Source organism: Impatiens glandulifera, chromosome 3, assembly GCF_907164915.1.
Source record: "Impatiens glandulifera chromosome 3, dImpGla2.1, whole genome shotgun sequence".
Taxonomy (NCBI): domain Eukaryota; kingdom Viridiplantae; phylum Streptophyta; class Magnoliopsida; order Ericales; family Balsaminaceae; genus Impatiens; species Impatiens glandulifera.
In genome coordinates this window covers 12,555,699-12,571,778 of record NC_061864.1, presented here as the reverse complement: position 1 = coordinate 12,571,778, position 16,080 = coordinate 12,555,699, and the positions used below count along the sequence as shown (strand labels likewise).

General features: G+C 30.4%; 2 protein-coding genes across 2 annotated transcripts; both read right to left on the bottom strand.

Moving 5' to 3' along the window:
* Nucleotides 1–6,883: 6,883 nt before the first annotated feature.
* On the bottom strand, nt 6,884–8,494 carry LOC124932371 (signal recognition particle 9 kDa protein). Its single transcript, XM_047472990.1, has 4 exons — nt 8,351–8,494; nt 8,164–8,232; nt 7,360–7,453; nt 6,884–7,150 (listed from the first exon to the last, which is right to left on the bottom strand). The coding sequence occupies exons 1-4, from the start codon at nt 8,420–8,422 to the stop codon at nt 7,074–7,076; spliced, it is 312 nt and encodes a 103-aa protein (XP_047328946.1). The 5' UTR covers nt 8,423–8,494; the 3' UTR covers nt 6,884–7,073.
* Nucleotides 8,495–10,293: 1,799 nt separating this feature from the next.
* On the bottom strand, nt 10,294–14,086 carry LOC124932933 (E3 ubiquitin protein ligase DRIP2-like). The gene is made up of 7 exons (XM_047473645.1): nt 13,936–14,086; nt 13,545–13,793; nt 13,127–13,226; nt 12,352–13,047; nt 12,209–12,259; nt 10,929–11,001; nt 10,294–10,593 (listed from the first exon to the last, which is right to left on the bottom strand). The coding sequence occupies exons 2-7, from the start codon at nt 13,663–13,665 to the stop codon at nt 10,417–10,419; spliced, it is 1,218 nt and encodes a 405-aa protein (XP_047329601.1). The 5' UTR covers nt 13,666–13,793; nt 13,936–14,086; the 3' UTR covers nt 10,294–10,416.
* Nucleotides 14,087–16,080: the final 1,994 nt, after the last annotated feature.

Below are 16,080 nucleotides of genomic sequence, written 5' to 3'. Positions count from 1 at the left end.
TAGACCAGAAACAAGAAAGCAACTATCAAGAAGCTGAAAGAAATGATAAATTGGACTAGAGATCTGAAAGTAATTGAAAGACAATCAGACCAATTAGACAAAATGCTGAAAAACACATTGCAAATAAATAAAGAACCTCAAAAATGAACATTTTGCTCATTTTTTACAAGAAGAAAAAAATGTTGCACCAACTGAAACCTTAGAGCATGTTGAGATTCAAAACAATAAGAAGAAAAATAGTAGCATATCTCATGTGAAGATTTGAATATATTGGAACTAACTGTAATTCAAGAAGAGGTACTTTCATATTTATATTAGTGAAAAACAATAATTCTGAACCATAGATGTAGTATCATGCTTAAAGATTATTTTCTGATAGACTATTTGGTTGAAAAAAATCGTAGAACGTTCAGTAATCGCTATTGCCCAACTCGTTTACTCCACAGCTCTATTATTATGACGATTGGAGAGATCTCTTCTGAAAACTGGTAGAGGCGGTCAATGAACTCATTGATTTTCTTGAAAATCTACGAACTTATTAAAATTTGATTTTATGTTATGTTTATTTGTTGGTGAACATTTTGGCTTATGTTTCCTTTATTGCAATTACAAATCCTCATTTTTCAGATTGAAGCGGACATTTGTAACATGAAACTTTTGAGACGATCATACTCATAACTTTCCCTTCAAAACCTATTTTATTTCTTTATTTCAATATCATTCACCACATGATGAGGGAAATTGGTTTTCAGTCGTCTGTAATGTTGTTGCTAGAACTACATTCAATCAATTTGACCCAGAAGTCAGCGACATTTGTTGGTGTATTCCATTGAAAATGAAGGAGGTTATGTAGAAGAGTCTACATGCTTGACAAAGTCGCAATGAAAAAGAATATGATCAATGATTTCTTCACTCTTCAAACCAATGTTGCATATGTTAGTCAAATAAATATCTTCTTTTTCATTTTGTTAGATGTCAAAACTCCTTCATTGATAGTTTCCGAACAAAAAAAATGAAATTTTTGATTGAATTTTTTATTTTCACACCTCTTTTCAAGTAAACCGGGATGGAGTATTTAGAGGGTCACATAATAAATTTAGCTAGTTTTGAAATCGGACGAGTTAGTTAGAGAAAATTTGTCGTCGGTCTCTTTGTCAATCGAAACATGGGTAAGAGAATCCATGAGAGCCCGTCTCCCCTCATTTTCAATGAAAAATCTTCTATTTAAAGAAATTCTCTAAACAATTTAATTAGAGACGAAAATAGTATGACACCTGAGCCTTTTTTTATTAGAGATCTCAAAAAAGTTCCTAGAAAGAGTTTGACAATTTTTCTTTGGATGGATCATTTTAGAAATCGGTTTTCTTACCATTGTTCACCGTAAAAATAAGAAGGGGTGAAGCTTTTCCCAAGTTTTAGTGATACGACCAAAGATGCTCCTACCCATAAATTTTCTCTCAAAGAGAGACATTCTTTCGTTATCTAGAAGTCCGTACATGGCGATGATTGATTTCTTCTAGAGGCTTGCACTGTCATTGAGAAATCTCCACCATCATTTATATAGGAGTGAAGTGTTGAAAAGGGAGAATTATTTGATTCTGAGTCGGTCGACAACAACGTCAAGTTTTGTTGTGTTCCATCTCACTAAATGAATGAGATTTTAGAAGAGTTGAAGTTGCTCCAAAGGAAAATCCTAATTATTGTGTCCATTCTTGTGGCCACCAAATTGAGAATATGAAAGAATGACATATTGAATGTTGGGATTGTGGCGATAAAGTTCTTGATGAGGACCAACCATGTTGCATTTAGAGAGAATTTTGATCTTCCAAATATTCAACATGCTTCCCATTTTATCGATGATAGGATTTTAAATCTTCTTGCAACTGAATTAAGCACAGAGGGAAAGTTGATATACTTTGATGGGAGAGAACTGATTATAAACCCCAAAATACTTATCAATGACTGAGTGTTATGAGTGTTATGAATGTTACCGATTAAATAAAGTTTAGAATTTTCTTTATTAATCTTCAACCCTAAGTACACCTCAAAAAAATAATAAGCTTCCTAAGAGAATAAAAGTTTTCCGTTATAGTTTCAGTAAGACAAAGAATGTCATCAACAAAAAATAAGTGAGATATGCAGTTGGATTTTCTCATCATTATCTTATTAACCACCACCACCCCCCCCCCCTTAAAAAGACTAACATTGATTGTTCTATCAAATAGTTTTGATAAACCTTCGTAACCACCGTGAAAATGAGACATGGTAAAGAATCCCCTTGTCTAAGCCCTCTCGAACTCTTGAAAAACCCAAACACTGTGTTGTTGATAAAAATTGAGAATTTAAGTTTAATAACACAAGTTTTGATCAACCTCCTCCATTTAACAAAAAAAATCATCTTTTCAAGAGAGATAAGAGAAATTATAAACTAACGTGATTGAAAAAAAATTAGTATCAAGTTTATAAAGACATTCTGTCCCATCTATCTAATAATAGAGTCAATGCACTCATTTGCAAAGAGAGAAGTGTCAATGGTTTGTCTATCTTATATGAATGCCATATGATTAGGAGAAATGAGTTCTAAAAAAAAACTGAGTTTTTTTTTGAAAAAATGACTTAACGTCATTTCATTAAAAAAAACTTTTAAAGGAAAAAATCTATATAAGTTCATGAATTGGAGTAAAACAAACATTTGCTCTAATTTTAAAGAAAAACGACATACAAGCAAAATGAATAAAACCACATTAACAAGCTTACAAACAATCAACAAATTAACTAACAAACTTGAGTAATCTATCGCGTCTTAAACATTGAAATTTTTGCGACTTCTTCAAAGTTGACGGATCAATTTTGACATAGCTCCTAATTTTCTGGATTCGTGTGTATTCTCCTCTACGTATGAATAAATGCATGACCATCAATGACGATTTCCTTCTAACTTCAATCTTCATTTTTTCTTGTTCTTGAAAACACCCTTGAATTTCTTTTCGTCCACACTAACATTAACATTGAACGAATTGCCTTTGGCGTTTCCAAGCACCACTTCTTTGTGAATTCAATCAAAAGAAATATTATGCAATCTCAAGTTTTTAGGAAAATTCCCCCACAATGCACTAGTAAAACGACATTCTCCAAGAATATGGGCAATAGTATCTTCCTCATTCGAACATAGAACACAACAAATACTAGGAACAATCATGTACTTATTGTATAGCCCCCCATGAAATGCAAGCCAAAGAACAACTTGATGCCGAAGGATAATCTTGAAAGACCAAACCAAATGATCCCAATCAATACGATCGTGAATACTAATTTGATTCATCACTTCAAATATTATGACCCCTTTTAGAATTCACCTCTGAAGTGTGTTCCAATCGCCATCATTGATTTCTCACACCTTAGCCCTTTGACAGACTCTTCTAATTTGAACTCTCTTAAAATCAGCTTTAGAAACAATAAGACTACCATCAATCCAATGATCATGCCAAAATAGAGTGCCCTTACCATCACTAATCCGGAATTCCATAATTTTTCGCACTTTGTTTTAGTTTGAGAATCTTTTTCAACGACCAACCCATGTCACTCTTGATCTTGCAAGTCCAAATACTAGTTTCCATTTTCATGAACCCTGAATGTATCCACTTAACCTAAAGAGAGTATTATTTCTTCTAAATCGCCCAAAAGTGTCTATACATAAGAGCAACATTTCATTCAATACAATTTCTAATTTCAAGGCCCTTTCCTCCTTTGGCTTACACACATCCTCCCATTTGACTTTTTCTCACCTCTTTCTTGACCACCCCAAATAAAATCTCGCATGAGCTGATCAAGGTCCTTCATTACCTTCTTTGAGATTGCGCCTAGTAACCAATTATGTCCATGAATATCCTTTGAACAAGCTCAATTATGCCCGCATACGAAAGTCTTTTTGTCGCCCATCCTCTAATTGTATTCTTAACTTTATCAATAAGCGTGAAATCTGTAGCTGCTTAGCAGATAATGGAATGCCCAGATAACGAACTGGTAAAGTGACTTATTTGATCCCCATAATGTTAAAAATGCTCTCATTTGTTTCCTCCTTCACACCACCATAAACGCTAAACTTTTATCCTGTTAATATTGAGACCCGTAACACTAGAAAAGATTGTTAATATTTCCTTTATAGTTTTGATGAATTCAACATTAGCATGAGCCACAATAAACAAATCGTCCGCAAAACACATATGAGTGATATTCTCTTCTCTACAATATGGATGGTGAGTAAATTATCGATTCTTTCGGAACATTTTAAAGATGCTCTCAAAGATCTCCATTATGAGGACAAATATGTATGAAGAGAGATGATCTCCTTGTCTTACCCCATTTTTATCCTTGAAAAACTCATCATTAATACCATTAACGCTAACAATAAAATGAGAAATCGAAACACTCTGCATAATTCACTCAATAAAGATGCAAAGAAATCCAAAGATAATTAAAAACTCATGAATAACATTACATCTAATTGAGTCAAAAGATTTTTGAATATCAACCTTAAAAGCCACATAAGGTGAGATTGATTTTTTGTCATATCATTTTAATAATCCCTGCATAAACAATATATTATAAGAAACAGATCTACCATGAATAAAAGCTGGAGAAATAATTTTTGGAAATGATTTTGTAAATTACATTACAACATGAAATTAGACGGAAATTTGAATCCTTTCGGGTGTGAAATTTTCCAGAATGAGGTTCAAAACTGTAACATTTCATTGTTTGATCATCATTCGATTCCAAAAGAACTCCATGACCCCTCCACTAACACTTTGCCCAACAATTTCCCAATATTCCTTGAAAAAAGTAGCATTGTAACAATCTGGACCCAGGCTTTTGTCACATTTCATGCAAAACAATGCTTGTTTTATCTCTTCAATGAAACAATCTCAATGAGTTTCCTGCTATCATTCTCCGAATTTGAGTTAATTAGCTATAATTTTGAGTTTATTAGCTATAATCTTTGCCAATATTTTATAAAAGTTCGTCACGAGGCTAAATAGGTCTGAAGTTTTGAGTTCCTTATCCCTTGAATTTTTCTAACAAGGAAAATAAAGCTATAATTTCAACATTTCTCAAAAGAACCCGTAGCATAGAATTTGAACGAACTCAAATAATCAATCTTAATAAATTTTCAAGATTATTTAAAAAAGATTGTGTATCTATTCGGACTAACTGCTTTGTCTGTATCACTTTTAATAGGATTTCCAATTCCCTGTTAAAACAAAATATTAAATGACACATGAGAGATAATGAAATAGATTTTTGTAAACTTTATATTTTTGAAGACATGGACTTGAGTTTGTTCACCTTGAATTCATATATTTTGTAATTAGAGAAACATTACAGCAGAATGAGATTATTCAAAGAATCAATAGAGAACTCTACTGGAAAGAAAGAGTATGATGCATGCAACTTTCAAAGGCTAAACTTTCAATGTTATCTTACAATTAGATTTACATCATTAGAATTCACAATACAAACTCTTCATAAGATCAAGAATATATACAAGATGGAGTGTGCTCCATATACTAATTTACAACAGTAAGTAACCGAACAAATATAAAGACAGCAAGATACAAGATGAAGCAGTTGAAGAACAGCTGTCAAATATGTTTTTTAATATTACAGTTTGTATTCTTGATTATAATAAGAAGAAAAACTTAGCATATGATTGACAATAAACCTATCCCTAAATCTACCCCTGTACACCTACCAGATGGTTCCATCAAATATGTCTAATATAATGGAAAAATTAATGAAGGGGATTGGCTTTCGTGTTCAGTGTACCAGATACAAGAAAGAAAGTAAAAGCACAGAATTAGGCGAGAAAGATTATCATTCATAACAGAATGAAGCTTAACTAAACATGTTTTGTTCATACCTCATTTTAGATATAATATATATTCATTATCCCCAAATCAATGCTTTATACCAAGACCTTCAGACTAAAGCTATCATTGGAAGATAAAAAATAGCTAGAAATTTGTATGTTAGATGTTTCATGTTTTTAGCAAAATGTGTCTAATGTTACAGGAATAGAATAAAATTGTTGATCGTTGTGAGTCTTGACATACAAAATTGGGTCATTCATCAATTAAGGTTTTAAAACATATTTCATACATAAACCATCCTTAGACATATCTGTTACCTTATAAAAGCCAGCCCACAGGGTTATAGCGGTGAAAAACTGTTGTGTTAGTCGCCTAAAAAAAACTCAGTATGAAACCTAAGGAAAAATAACGGAATCTGATAATGGGATTGAGTTAACAGGCCAATTGTGTCAATCACTTATTGATTCACATAACATACTTCATTGCAAATTGCTCAATCTTCTATTTATTTCTTGTCGGGAGCTAACTCTAATCTCTAAACACATGGTCCTATTAATATATAGTATGAAGCTATAGAAAGTGTTCCATTGCTGCTGGTTCTGTATAGGCATTAAAATTGTAGTTCTATTTGTGGAAGGTTATAACGACAGTTTTTAGCTCCCGTTGTTATTTTAACGACGGTAAACTGTGCTCGTCGTTATAAGATTGGCGATGGTCTAACAACATATACCGACTCTTAATACCGTCGTTAAAAGCATTGAACGACGGACTTCACACCTATAGCGACGGGTTGCAAAAGTGACGATGGAATCCAATCCAATAACCACGGGAATATATACCAACATCATTAGGAGGGTTTTTTCTTGGACTAAGATTAAGTTGTGAACTTTATAAGTGGTGATTATTCTTAGAAGTACCTCTTTATTTTTTATCTATTATCTCAAATCTATCTTACTGTTTTCGGGACTTCCGAAAAACAACTGATGTTACCAATGATAGTTTACATTGCCTTAAGAAATTTATGCAAATTTTATTAATGCTAAAAAAAAATAAAATAGAAACAGTTCCCCATTATAAAATTGAAGCATAAGTCAGCCTCATAATATTCCAAAGAAAATAAATATTAATCCACTCAAAGAAAATCTTTTACAAACAAAATTGTAACCTAGTCTCCAACGGTAAAAACACAAGTCCTAATTTTTTTTATTGTTTTCTTCCCCTTCCCTTTTTAGCAGGCTGTGTTTCTGTGGGCTCCTTTCCAGTAACATCCGAAATATCGGCTGCAAAAGCACATAACGAACAAAATCAATGATCATTACCAGAATTCAGAAAAAGCAAACAGAAATGCATACTCGAGTGTCTTTTTCGATTGAGACATTATAGGAAATTAGGAATAGATTCAATTTCTTAGGCCACAGACTCAGCAATTTCAGAGAAGAGATGGATATGGTTCTGTATCAGATTTCAAAGGAAGAGATGTGGAATTTACCATCAGGGCCACGAGCCATCAAAGTGAAAAAGATGTTATTCAGTTTCTCCATCTTCTTCGCATCTTGAGCTTGGTCTGTCTTAAACTTGAGACACTGAAAACAAAAAAAGAACACCACCTTAAATGAAGTAGCAAGTAGCAATTCAAACCTAAACAAACACTTTCATTCTGTTGCACTATGTCTTTGCAACATTAGAAGATCATATTTGGATATTAAAATTATGTTGCAATATAAAACATCATGTTTCAGACAAACTATCGGGAACAAAACCCAACTGATTCTTCTCGACTATGCTACAACAAACATTAAAACATCTTAAAAAACTGAAAGATAGAATGGTTTTCGGGCTAGGGCTAGGGCTGATGAAATAGGGATATACCAGCCCATATACATAAGACAGGGTTAACTATTTCATCTTGTAGCTGCTAAAAACTTACTATCAGATACAAATCTTGGCCTAAACCTGCTCTTGGAAACTGTTAAACAGGAAAAATGTACAAAAGACTTAGCCTTTTATGTTTTGAGGGTAAAATGCAGTAGCAGATGATCAACATTCTGCAATTTGACAATATTGTGAATCTAAATATAATCACTTCCCATCTGAATCATCACTATCACATTGAATTCAGCAGAAAAAGTAAAATTAGATAATTGATTGAATCCCACAATAATGCCTTTCAAGAAAATAGTAATTCTAAAAAGCGTAAAAGAGAAAGAGTTCATGGATGTAGAAATAAAAACGAAACCCCATTAGCATGAATTGAAAATTAATCAAAAGGAAGGATAAATCTGAAGAAGCATACCTCATGATCATCAGTAACTTTGAGAACCAATTTTCCATCACAATGTCTGTACTTCATGACATAACGCGTCTAAACTCGTAGCGATTGATTTAAAAAAGAAGGAAAAGTTAGTATACATAAAAAGAGGGGAATTGATTGATTGATTGATCTAATAACGAAAGATCAAAAGGGGTAAGAAGAGGTGTACCGATTCAGGGGTTGCTCGATACAACTGCACTGATCTCTCCACGAACTCGTCCCAGGAGGTAATATACACCATCTTCACCTTCTAAAGCAGAGAGAGAAAGAGAACTGGGGTAGCTTCACAGCGTAGAAGAAGAAGATGAATGGTTTTTCGGCGACTACGTTTCTTCAAATTGAATTGTCCCTTAAAGGCCCTGTTTGTTTGTTTGTTTGTTTGATGTGGGCTATTTTAGATTAATTCCAAATAATCATCAATATTTTACTCATCAATTTAACAATATGGGTTATACAATTTTTAAATACCCACTTTTTCTCCTCAAATTCACTACTTACTTCCTTTTATAAATATAATTATAATTAATTAAATAATTAAAATAAAATATATATTATATATTATATTAATATTAAAATAAAATAAAATAAAATATATAAATATAATTATAATTAATATATTTGATGTGAACTGTTTTGGATTAATTCCAAATAATCATGTATCAATATTTTACTCATCAAATTTAACAATGGGTTATACAATTTTTCACATTATACCTACATCTTTTTTATTTTATTTTTAAATACCCACTTTTCCTATTTTATTTTACGAGGTAAACTCTTGTTGTTTCATTTTATAAATATAAAATATATATAATTAAAATTAATAATACTTAATTAAAGAATTAAAATAAAATATAAATATTATATATTATATATTAAAATAAAATATATCACATAAATATTAAAATATAATATATTAAATAAATATTAAAATAACACAAATATTTTATATGTATCAAATTGTAAAAATATAATATATATAATTAATATTAAACTTACTAAATTAAATAATTAAAACAAATATTATAAACTAAATTAAAATATTATAAAAGAAAATAAAATACATTAAATAAAAATTATATATATATATATATATATATATATATATATATATATATATATATATATATATCCTTATTCGCATCTCCACAAACTCACTCTATGACTCATCCCATTATTTTTTTCTTTTTCAATTTGCCTAATCTTTTTGATAATCTTGTCATTCTTAGAATTGTTATACTTAAATAAATAAATAAAAACTAATTTTTCATATAATACATACCATTTTAAAAAGACTTTTCATAATAAAATTATAGTTAAAGGATTCAATATTTAGTACAAACCGAAAATCTAACGAAATTCGAATAAATTGAATTAAAATTTTATTTTCGGTTTTCAAATCGTATTTTAAATCAAATACGATTTTCAAATTGGTTTTAACTTGAAAATCAAACAAAAAAACGAATTAATTTTTAATTATTTATTTTAATTAAATATTTGATTATATATTATATAATTTGATACATATAATTAAATAATTATATATATTATTATATAATATATTTTAAAAAATGTTTAATTCAAATTGTCCTATTCGAACTGGAAATCAAATTTAATTTAATTTCTGTTCAATTTTATTTGATTTTATTTGAATTTATTTAAATTCGGTTCTTAAATTAGCTAAAAAAAAATTTAAAATTTTTTTTACAAAAATTAATAAAAAAATCAATGAACCTAAACCGAGGAACGCAAAAACCAACCAATTAACCCTAGTTGTGGTTAGAAATGTGATTAAAAATAAAATAAATAATATATATATATATATATATATATATATATATATATATATATATATATATATATATATATATATATATATATATATATATATATATATATATATAGTAAACCTAATGGTATTATGGTAAACCTAATAATTGAAGCATCTGGTTATCTAAGTTACATATGGCATAGATTCAAACAATGCACATAATTTGTATTAGGTCAATTGTATATTTCCCCTATATTACTAACTACCTAATAAAGAAATTGATATTCCTAGATAAAATGGTTAAAGAGTCTCCTGTAAACAGAAAAATAAAAGGAAATTTATAAAACAATTTTTTGATCATCAGTAGCAACCATTCAACTTAATGTGCAATCAATCAAATTAACAAAAAAGAAAGATCCATATGTAATGATAAAGGTAAAAAAAATGTTGAGAATTGTTTCTCTCTAAGGATGATGAACTTTGCGGGCATAAGTTAAGACCATGACGAATTCCTTGGCCGACGAACCAATCAATGCTGTTACCTTTTGGGACGACATCGAGGTGCTTTGAAGCCATAAATCCACTAAATGATTCAGCTGTAATGTCGGAATCACCCTCTCACCCATACATTTGATCTCAATCTGCATAAGAAAAATGTGCAAATGTTTTCTCACCACCATCAATGGATTAAACCATAAATTTCCAGAAACTACAATTTTTTGTTTCATTTTATTAATCTTTTTTGTCGATGGGTGTCACTTACAGAATTGCCCACCAAGGACAGCCAAACAAAGTTGGGTCATTAGTAATGAAGGGTAAAATGGTAATTGCAAGTGTTAGCCAACGATATGAACCCTCTTAAAATTGAAAATTTTCCCAAAACAAACAATATTTCATAGGAAGAACTGCTAACCAATGATGCAAAATGCATACTTTTTTCTACTCAAATGAATTGTTCTTATACTGATTTACTTACCTCATCTTCACTAGTCAGATTCAGCTTTGTTACGAGATACTTCTGGATAAAAGAAACGGGCATTGACCCATCCCTGTTGAACAAAGAAATACACATGTCATTCAAGTTCAAATCTTTCTATTTCCTCATCCAACCAACTAGCCCAGGCAGCAGATTTATCATATTCATATGAACTGTGTCCCACATCTCTAAAAATAATGAAGCAATTATTCCATTAACAACAAAAATTGCCAGTTATTTGTTTCTGATTCTTATAAAGAATAAGTGAAAAGCAAGTTTGTAATGAAAAACTGAAATTAAACAAGAAGGCAGCTTTGCATTCTTGTTAAAATCTGTGAGATCATGCCCACCCAATTCATCATGGCTTGAAGCATGAATTGTTCAATCAAACAACTATAAAGTCTCCTTTGTGACAACTATACTAACACAAACTCTAACATTTCACAAAAACCTTTCAGAAGTTGCCCAATTGGCTAGGAAACATGGAAAATGGAAGCTACAAAGGTGAAACTAGTTTTGTTGTAAGACAATGAATTCTCATGTATGGAACAAACAACAATGCCCAACATTACACATTTATAAAAAGTAAATAAATTACAAAACACTAGTACAGGAGAGCCAAAAAGATCACATTCATGAGAAATAATTGATTTCCAAAAAGGACAAATATATCAATGTGAATAGAACACCAATTAGACATAAAATTATTAGCAAAATCCTGAAAAAATGGAACTATATAAAGGCAATATGGGTAAAATTAGCATGTAAGACCATATTAGCTCTGCATCTAATATTGATTATGTTCTTGATTTAGTATTAAACTCTAATACATATTAAAGTCAAGGCTCAGTCTAACTTCCACATCTAATCCCCACTTTCAAGGCCTTGCTTAATGGAGGGTTATTTGGATTAATAATCACTTATCCCATCATTAATCACTTCATCAATTAAATCATTAAAATCATAAACCAAAATACTAAATTACTCTTACTTGATTTTTTACAACATTTTAAATATTAAATACAAAAGATATTTTAACCATTTAACCCATATAATCCACCTATGTATCAAACAAGGTTTTTTTCCTTCTCCAAAAAATCAGTTTATTTAAAATAAAATAAAAAACATCAACCAAAGCTCCAAACTTTCAGCAACATGCAAGAAAAAAAGTAAAAAAAGAGAGTATAGTTTGGGAAAATTTCATATATCAAAATGAGAGATACCTTGAGAGATGATCCAAGACTACTAAACACACAAAAATCTTGTTAATTGGAACTCACCTGATTCTTAAGAAGGAGGCAGGTATCTGTGGCAATTGTGCAATGCCTTGCCTGAATCATAAGAATAAACAACAAATTTAGAAAATGGAAGAGAAATCATAACAAGATATCAAAACCAGAGTTAAAAGGAAATAGATATTTACTGGTGTTCAGCAGCCACCAAAGAGAACCATATTGGATCAGTTCTTCTTTCAGCTCTTGCACTAGTAGCATCTAAAACCTCTTGTGGAGAAATGAACCGCTCCCCAGAACTACCAACAGCAACAGCAGTCGCCTTTTTGAGGCGAGTCTTCCTCATTTTTTTAGGTTGTACCAATTCCGAAGCCACATGATCTATACTATTACTTACACTAGCCTTGCCTTTAGCTTTCCAAGATTGTCCATCACTGTTATTATTATTATTATTATCAGTAGACCCTTGTGAGATATATTTTGTGGATTTACTCCTGTTTGCAGCTTCTACCAAACAATTCAAAGGCTTCCAAAGATCTTTTCCTTCCTTCGATTCAGAACCGCCTTCTCTTTCTTTTCTCACTGGTCTTATCTCAGGAGAGCTACTGCTCTCATCATTTTCATCTGTAGAGTCCTCCTCTTTCTTAACATGATCTTTGTCATGAGTTAAGAAAGTTGCCTTTCTACCAACAGCTTTGGAACGTTTTCCTGTCAATGGGCTTTGTGATGATGGTGATACTCTAGGGGTACTAACCACTAGAGATGATAGCGATCTTTCTTTTCTTTTCGCAGGTAATGAAACCGAAGGTATAACTTCGGGTGCCTTCACCTTTCTTCTTTTGAAAGGGAATATGCTGGCTCTCACATCTTGCAGACTGTGGTCCGGCCTAATAACAGAAGAAGAAAAAAGAATTTAGAGTGGACTAAATAAACAAATTGAAGAGGAATAAACCGACTAAATCCAACCTCAGCTTTTCCAGTGGAGCACAACCCAAATCTATATCGCATATAGGACAGCATTCTAGGTCCTCATCATCAAGCTTCTTATATATGCATTTCCTGCAAACTATACAGAAGTGGAATATCTTGGTTTAAACTTTAAAGCTTGTGATTTTGATTATATTAAGGCTATGATTTTTGGAACAAAGAGAAAGCAGCTAAATAAATAAATAAAATGGAGGTTAAATTCAAGCTTCCATAGAAAAAATGAAGCTTTTCATAGCCACACACTACATATACTGTTCTAAATTCCTTCACCAGAAGAGGAACCCAATAATGAGCTTCATCGAATTCTGAAACATACCAAAAATGGCACAAATACGATAGCCAGACCAAATAAGAAGAAAGAATTCAGTATGAAAACAGGACAAATGGTAATGCTCACAAGTATGTAGACATTCGATAATGGTGGTCGCGTCCCTAAAGAGCTTATTGCAGAGTGGGCAGGTCATGCATGAAGCAATCGTCTCCGTCTTTACTCTCGCCGCCGCCGCACGATTAGACATCTTGCGTTCCTCCTAAATATCCTCTCTTCTTCTAATCAATCTAAAACTCTAAGCACGTATACAGTAGGGTGCATGCTAGTACGGAAGCATTCGTTTCGCTACACGTTGAATTCACGTCCCACTCCCACCTGTATATGCAATCAGCAATAAACACGCAGTGAAATATGCAACAACCCATTAAAGAACGAAGACGAATAACATGTAATCTGCTGTTTACAGACATATTACGCGTTTAGAGAGTTGGGAAAGATAAAAGAGACAGATTTGAACCTGCAAAGATTGGATTTTGAAGTGAGATTACACAGATAGTTAGCAATGATCTCGAGAGACCCGGCTCGGGTTGAAGATAGATTTGGAGAAGGCGCCGCGGGAGATCCAAATCGATATAGAGAGAGAGAGGGGTATGAACCCAAGCAGTTCTCTCTCCCTTATAAGTACTGTATTTGTTTTCAAATCAACGAATGGGTGAAGCTTTTGATAAAATGCGCAGGGGATGAGCGTACGATAAGAAGCTGCGCACCATTTGCTTTGCCCTTTCTAGTTATATATTGCTATGACAGGCGCATGTTAGCCCAAACTCAAACCTGCAAGTCACATTAAAAGCTACTAGTTTGATTGAGGATAATAAAATTTTGTTTAAAAAAATATAAATTATTTGGATTAAATTCATAAATATTTTTTTTTTATATTTAAATTTTATACAAAAATAAAAATAATAATAATACAAAATGAGTAATTTTATGATTTAAAAACAATCGATGATAGATAAGATGTTATTTTAAAAGATCTATATAACTCCCACTTCAAATGAGTCAAAATAAATTAATAAAATAAATGTTATTCACTTTTCTTTTCTTTTAGTGTTTAATAAAAAACAATATTTTTTAAAAAATATCATTTTATTAGAAGTAGTTAAATAAAGATTTGGTTTTAAAATTTAATATGGCAAGATACACTTTCTTTTGGCAAAATTTTATGAGATGACAGCCTTTTTTTTTTTTTTTTTTTTTTTTTTTTTTTTAATACACAACTATGTATGTAATCTCATTGGAAAGTTGCAAAGAAGTTAAGATTTCATTTTTTGTTTTTTTTTTAAAAGAGATTTCATATATTTGATGACTAATGAAACTTCGAAATACATCGGGCTTTGTTTGGATTGAGATTATTATGAATATTGATTAGTAATGATTTTGAAGAGCTGAGAATATTTTTTTTAAAATTATTTAATATGTATTGATATATAATAATAAAATAATAAATAATAATTTAAAATATAAGGTATTTTAGTATTTTTGGTAATGAATTGAGTGATATGATTGATGAGAAAAAAAGTGAAATGATGTTTGAGTGAGTTAAGTTATTTAAATAACTCAAACCAAGGCCTAACCCCTAAACCCCTACTCTAAAATTTGATTTATGCTATAAATATTAATGAAATTTGAAAAGTGTGTGATAAATTCTCAACTACTCAAAAAAATGTGTGAATTAGTAAAGCAGTGAAAATTTATGTAATTAATAGAAAATATTTCAATGCATTAATTCATACTTTGTCTAGTTTACTTTGGTAAACTAATGACTAAGTTAACAAATTCAAGCTTGTTGAAAATGAAACATGTTTATTATGTCTAAAAGAAAAATAAATGTTTGGACATATATTTTTTTCAATGTTCTTGTATTGTGCTAATCTGATTCAATAATCAAATATTTGTTTTTAATTATGATTGAATCAATGTAAAAAAAAAAAGATGTGTATGAATAAAAAAAAATATAATTTGTTTTTAAATTTGTAAATATATTCATTTATAATATTTTAAGTGGTAATCAAATTCGTAATATTTAATTTCTTAAAAATTAATTTTGTCCTTTAAACTACCTTAATATAGTTATTCATTTATAGCTTGGGCCTTGTTCTCTTTAGGTTATTTAAAAAAGGTTAAAAAACCCAAACCAAATCACTTTTCCAATCAATCACTTCTCAACAATCACATCACTCATTTCATTAATTAAAATATTAAAATACCCTCTAATTTAAATTATTATTTTATATTTTATTTATATATATCAATACTCTTTAAGTCTTTTTACCAAAAATAATCATTATCTCCTCAAAATCATTACCCATCAATCAATTTTTCTCTTTCTTAGTTTTTTAAAAACCCTTAACCGAACAAGACCTTTTATTTGAAATTTTAGTTTTTGGTTTCCAACATAAATTTGAAAATAAGATTTAAAACGTGTTATTATTCCAAATTGAATTTGAAACAAATTAGTCAACCCAACTCATAATACATTACTTTGTACATAATGAAAAATGCATAATTTTAATAATTAATTAGTTGATTTGTTACATGAAATTTGAATAAAAGTCTGTTAGCATGATCCTTTATAATTTTTATTTCATAGTTGAAGTCAAAT

Coding starts and splice junctions, on each gene's coding strand:
- LOC124932371 (XM_047472990.1), bottom strand. CDS start 8,422: ATGGTGTATATTACCTCCTGGGACGAGTTCGTGGAGAGATCAGTGCAG. Junction 8,233..8,350: donor ATCGAGCAACCCCTGAATCG/GTACACCTCTTC, acceptor CTACGAGTTTAG/ACGCGTTATGTCATGAAGTA. Junction 7,151..7,359: donor GATGGCTCGTGGCCCTGATG/GTAAATTCCACA, acceptor GTGCTTTTGCAG/CCGATATTTCGGATGTTACT.
- LOC124932933 (XM_047473645.1), bottom strand. CDS start 13,665: ATGTCTAATCGTGCGGCGGCGGCGAGAGTAAAGACGGAGACGATTGCT. Junction 13,227..13,544: donor TATCGAATGTCTACATACTT/GTGAGCATTACC, acceptor ACTTCTGTATAG/TTTGCAGGAAATGCATATAT. Junction 12,260..12,351: donor TTGGTGGCTGCTGAACACCA/GTAAATATCTAT, acceptor CTTATGATTCAG/GCAAGGCATTGCACAATTGC.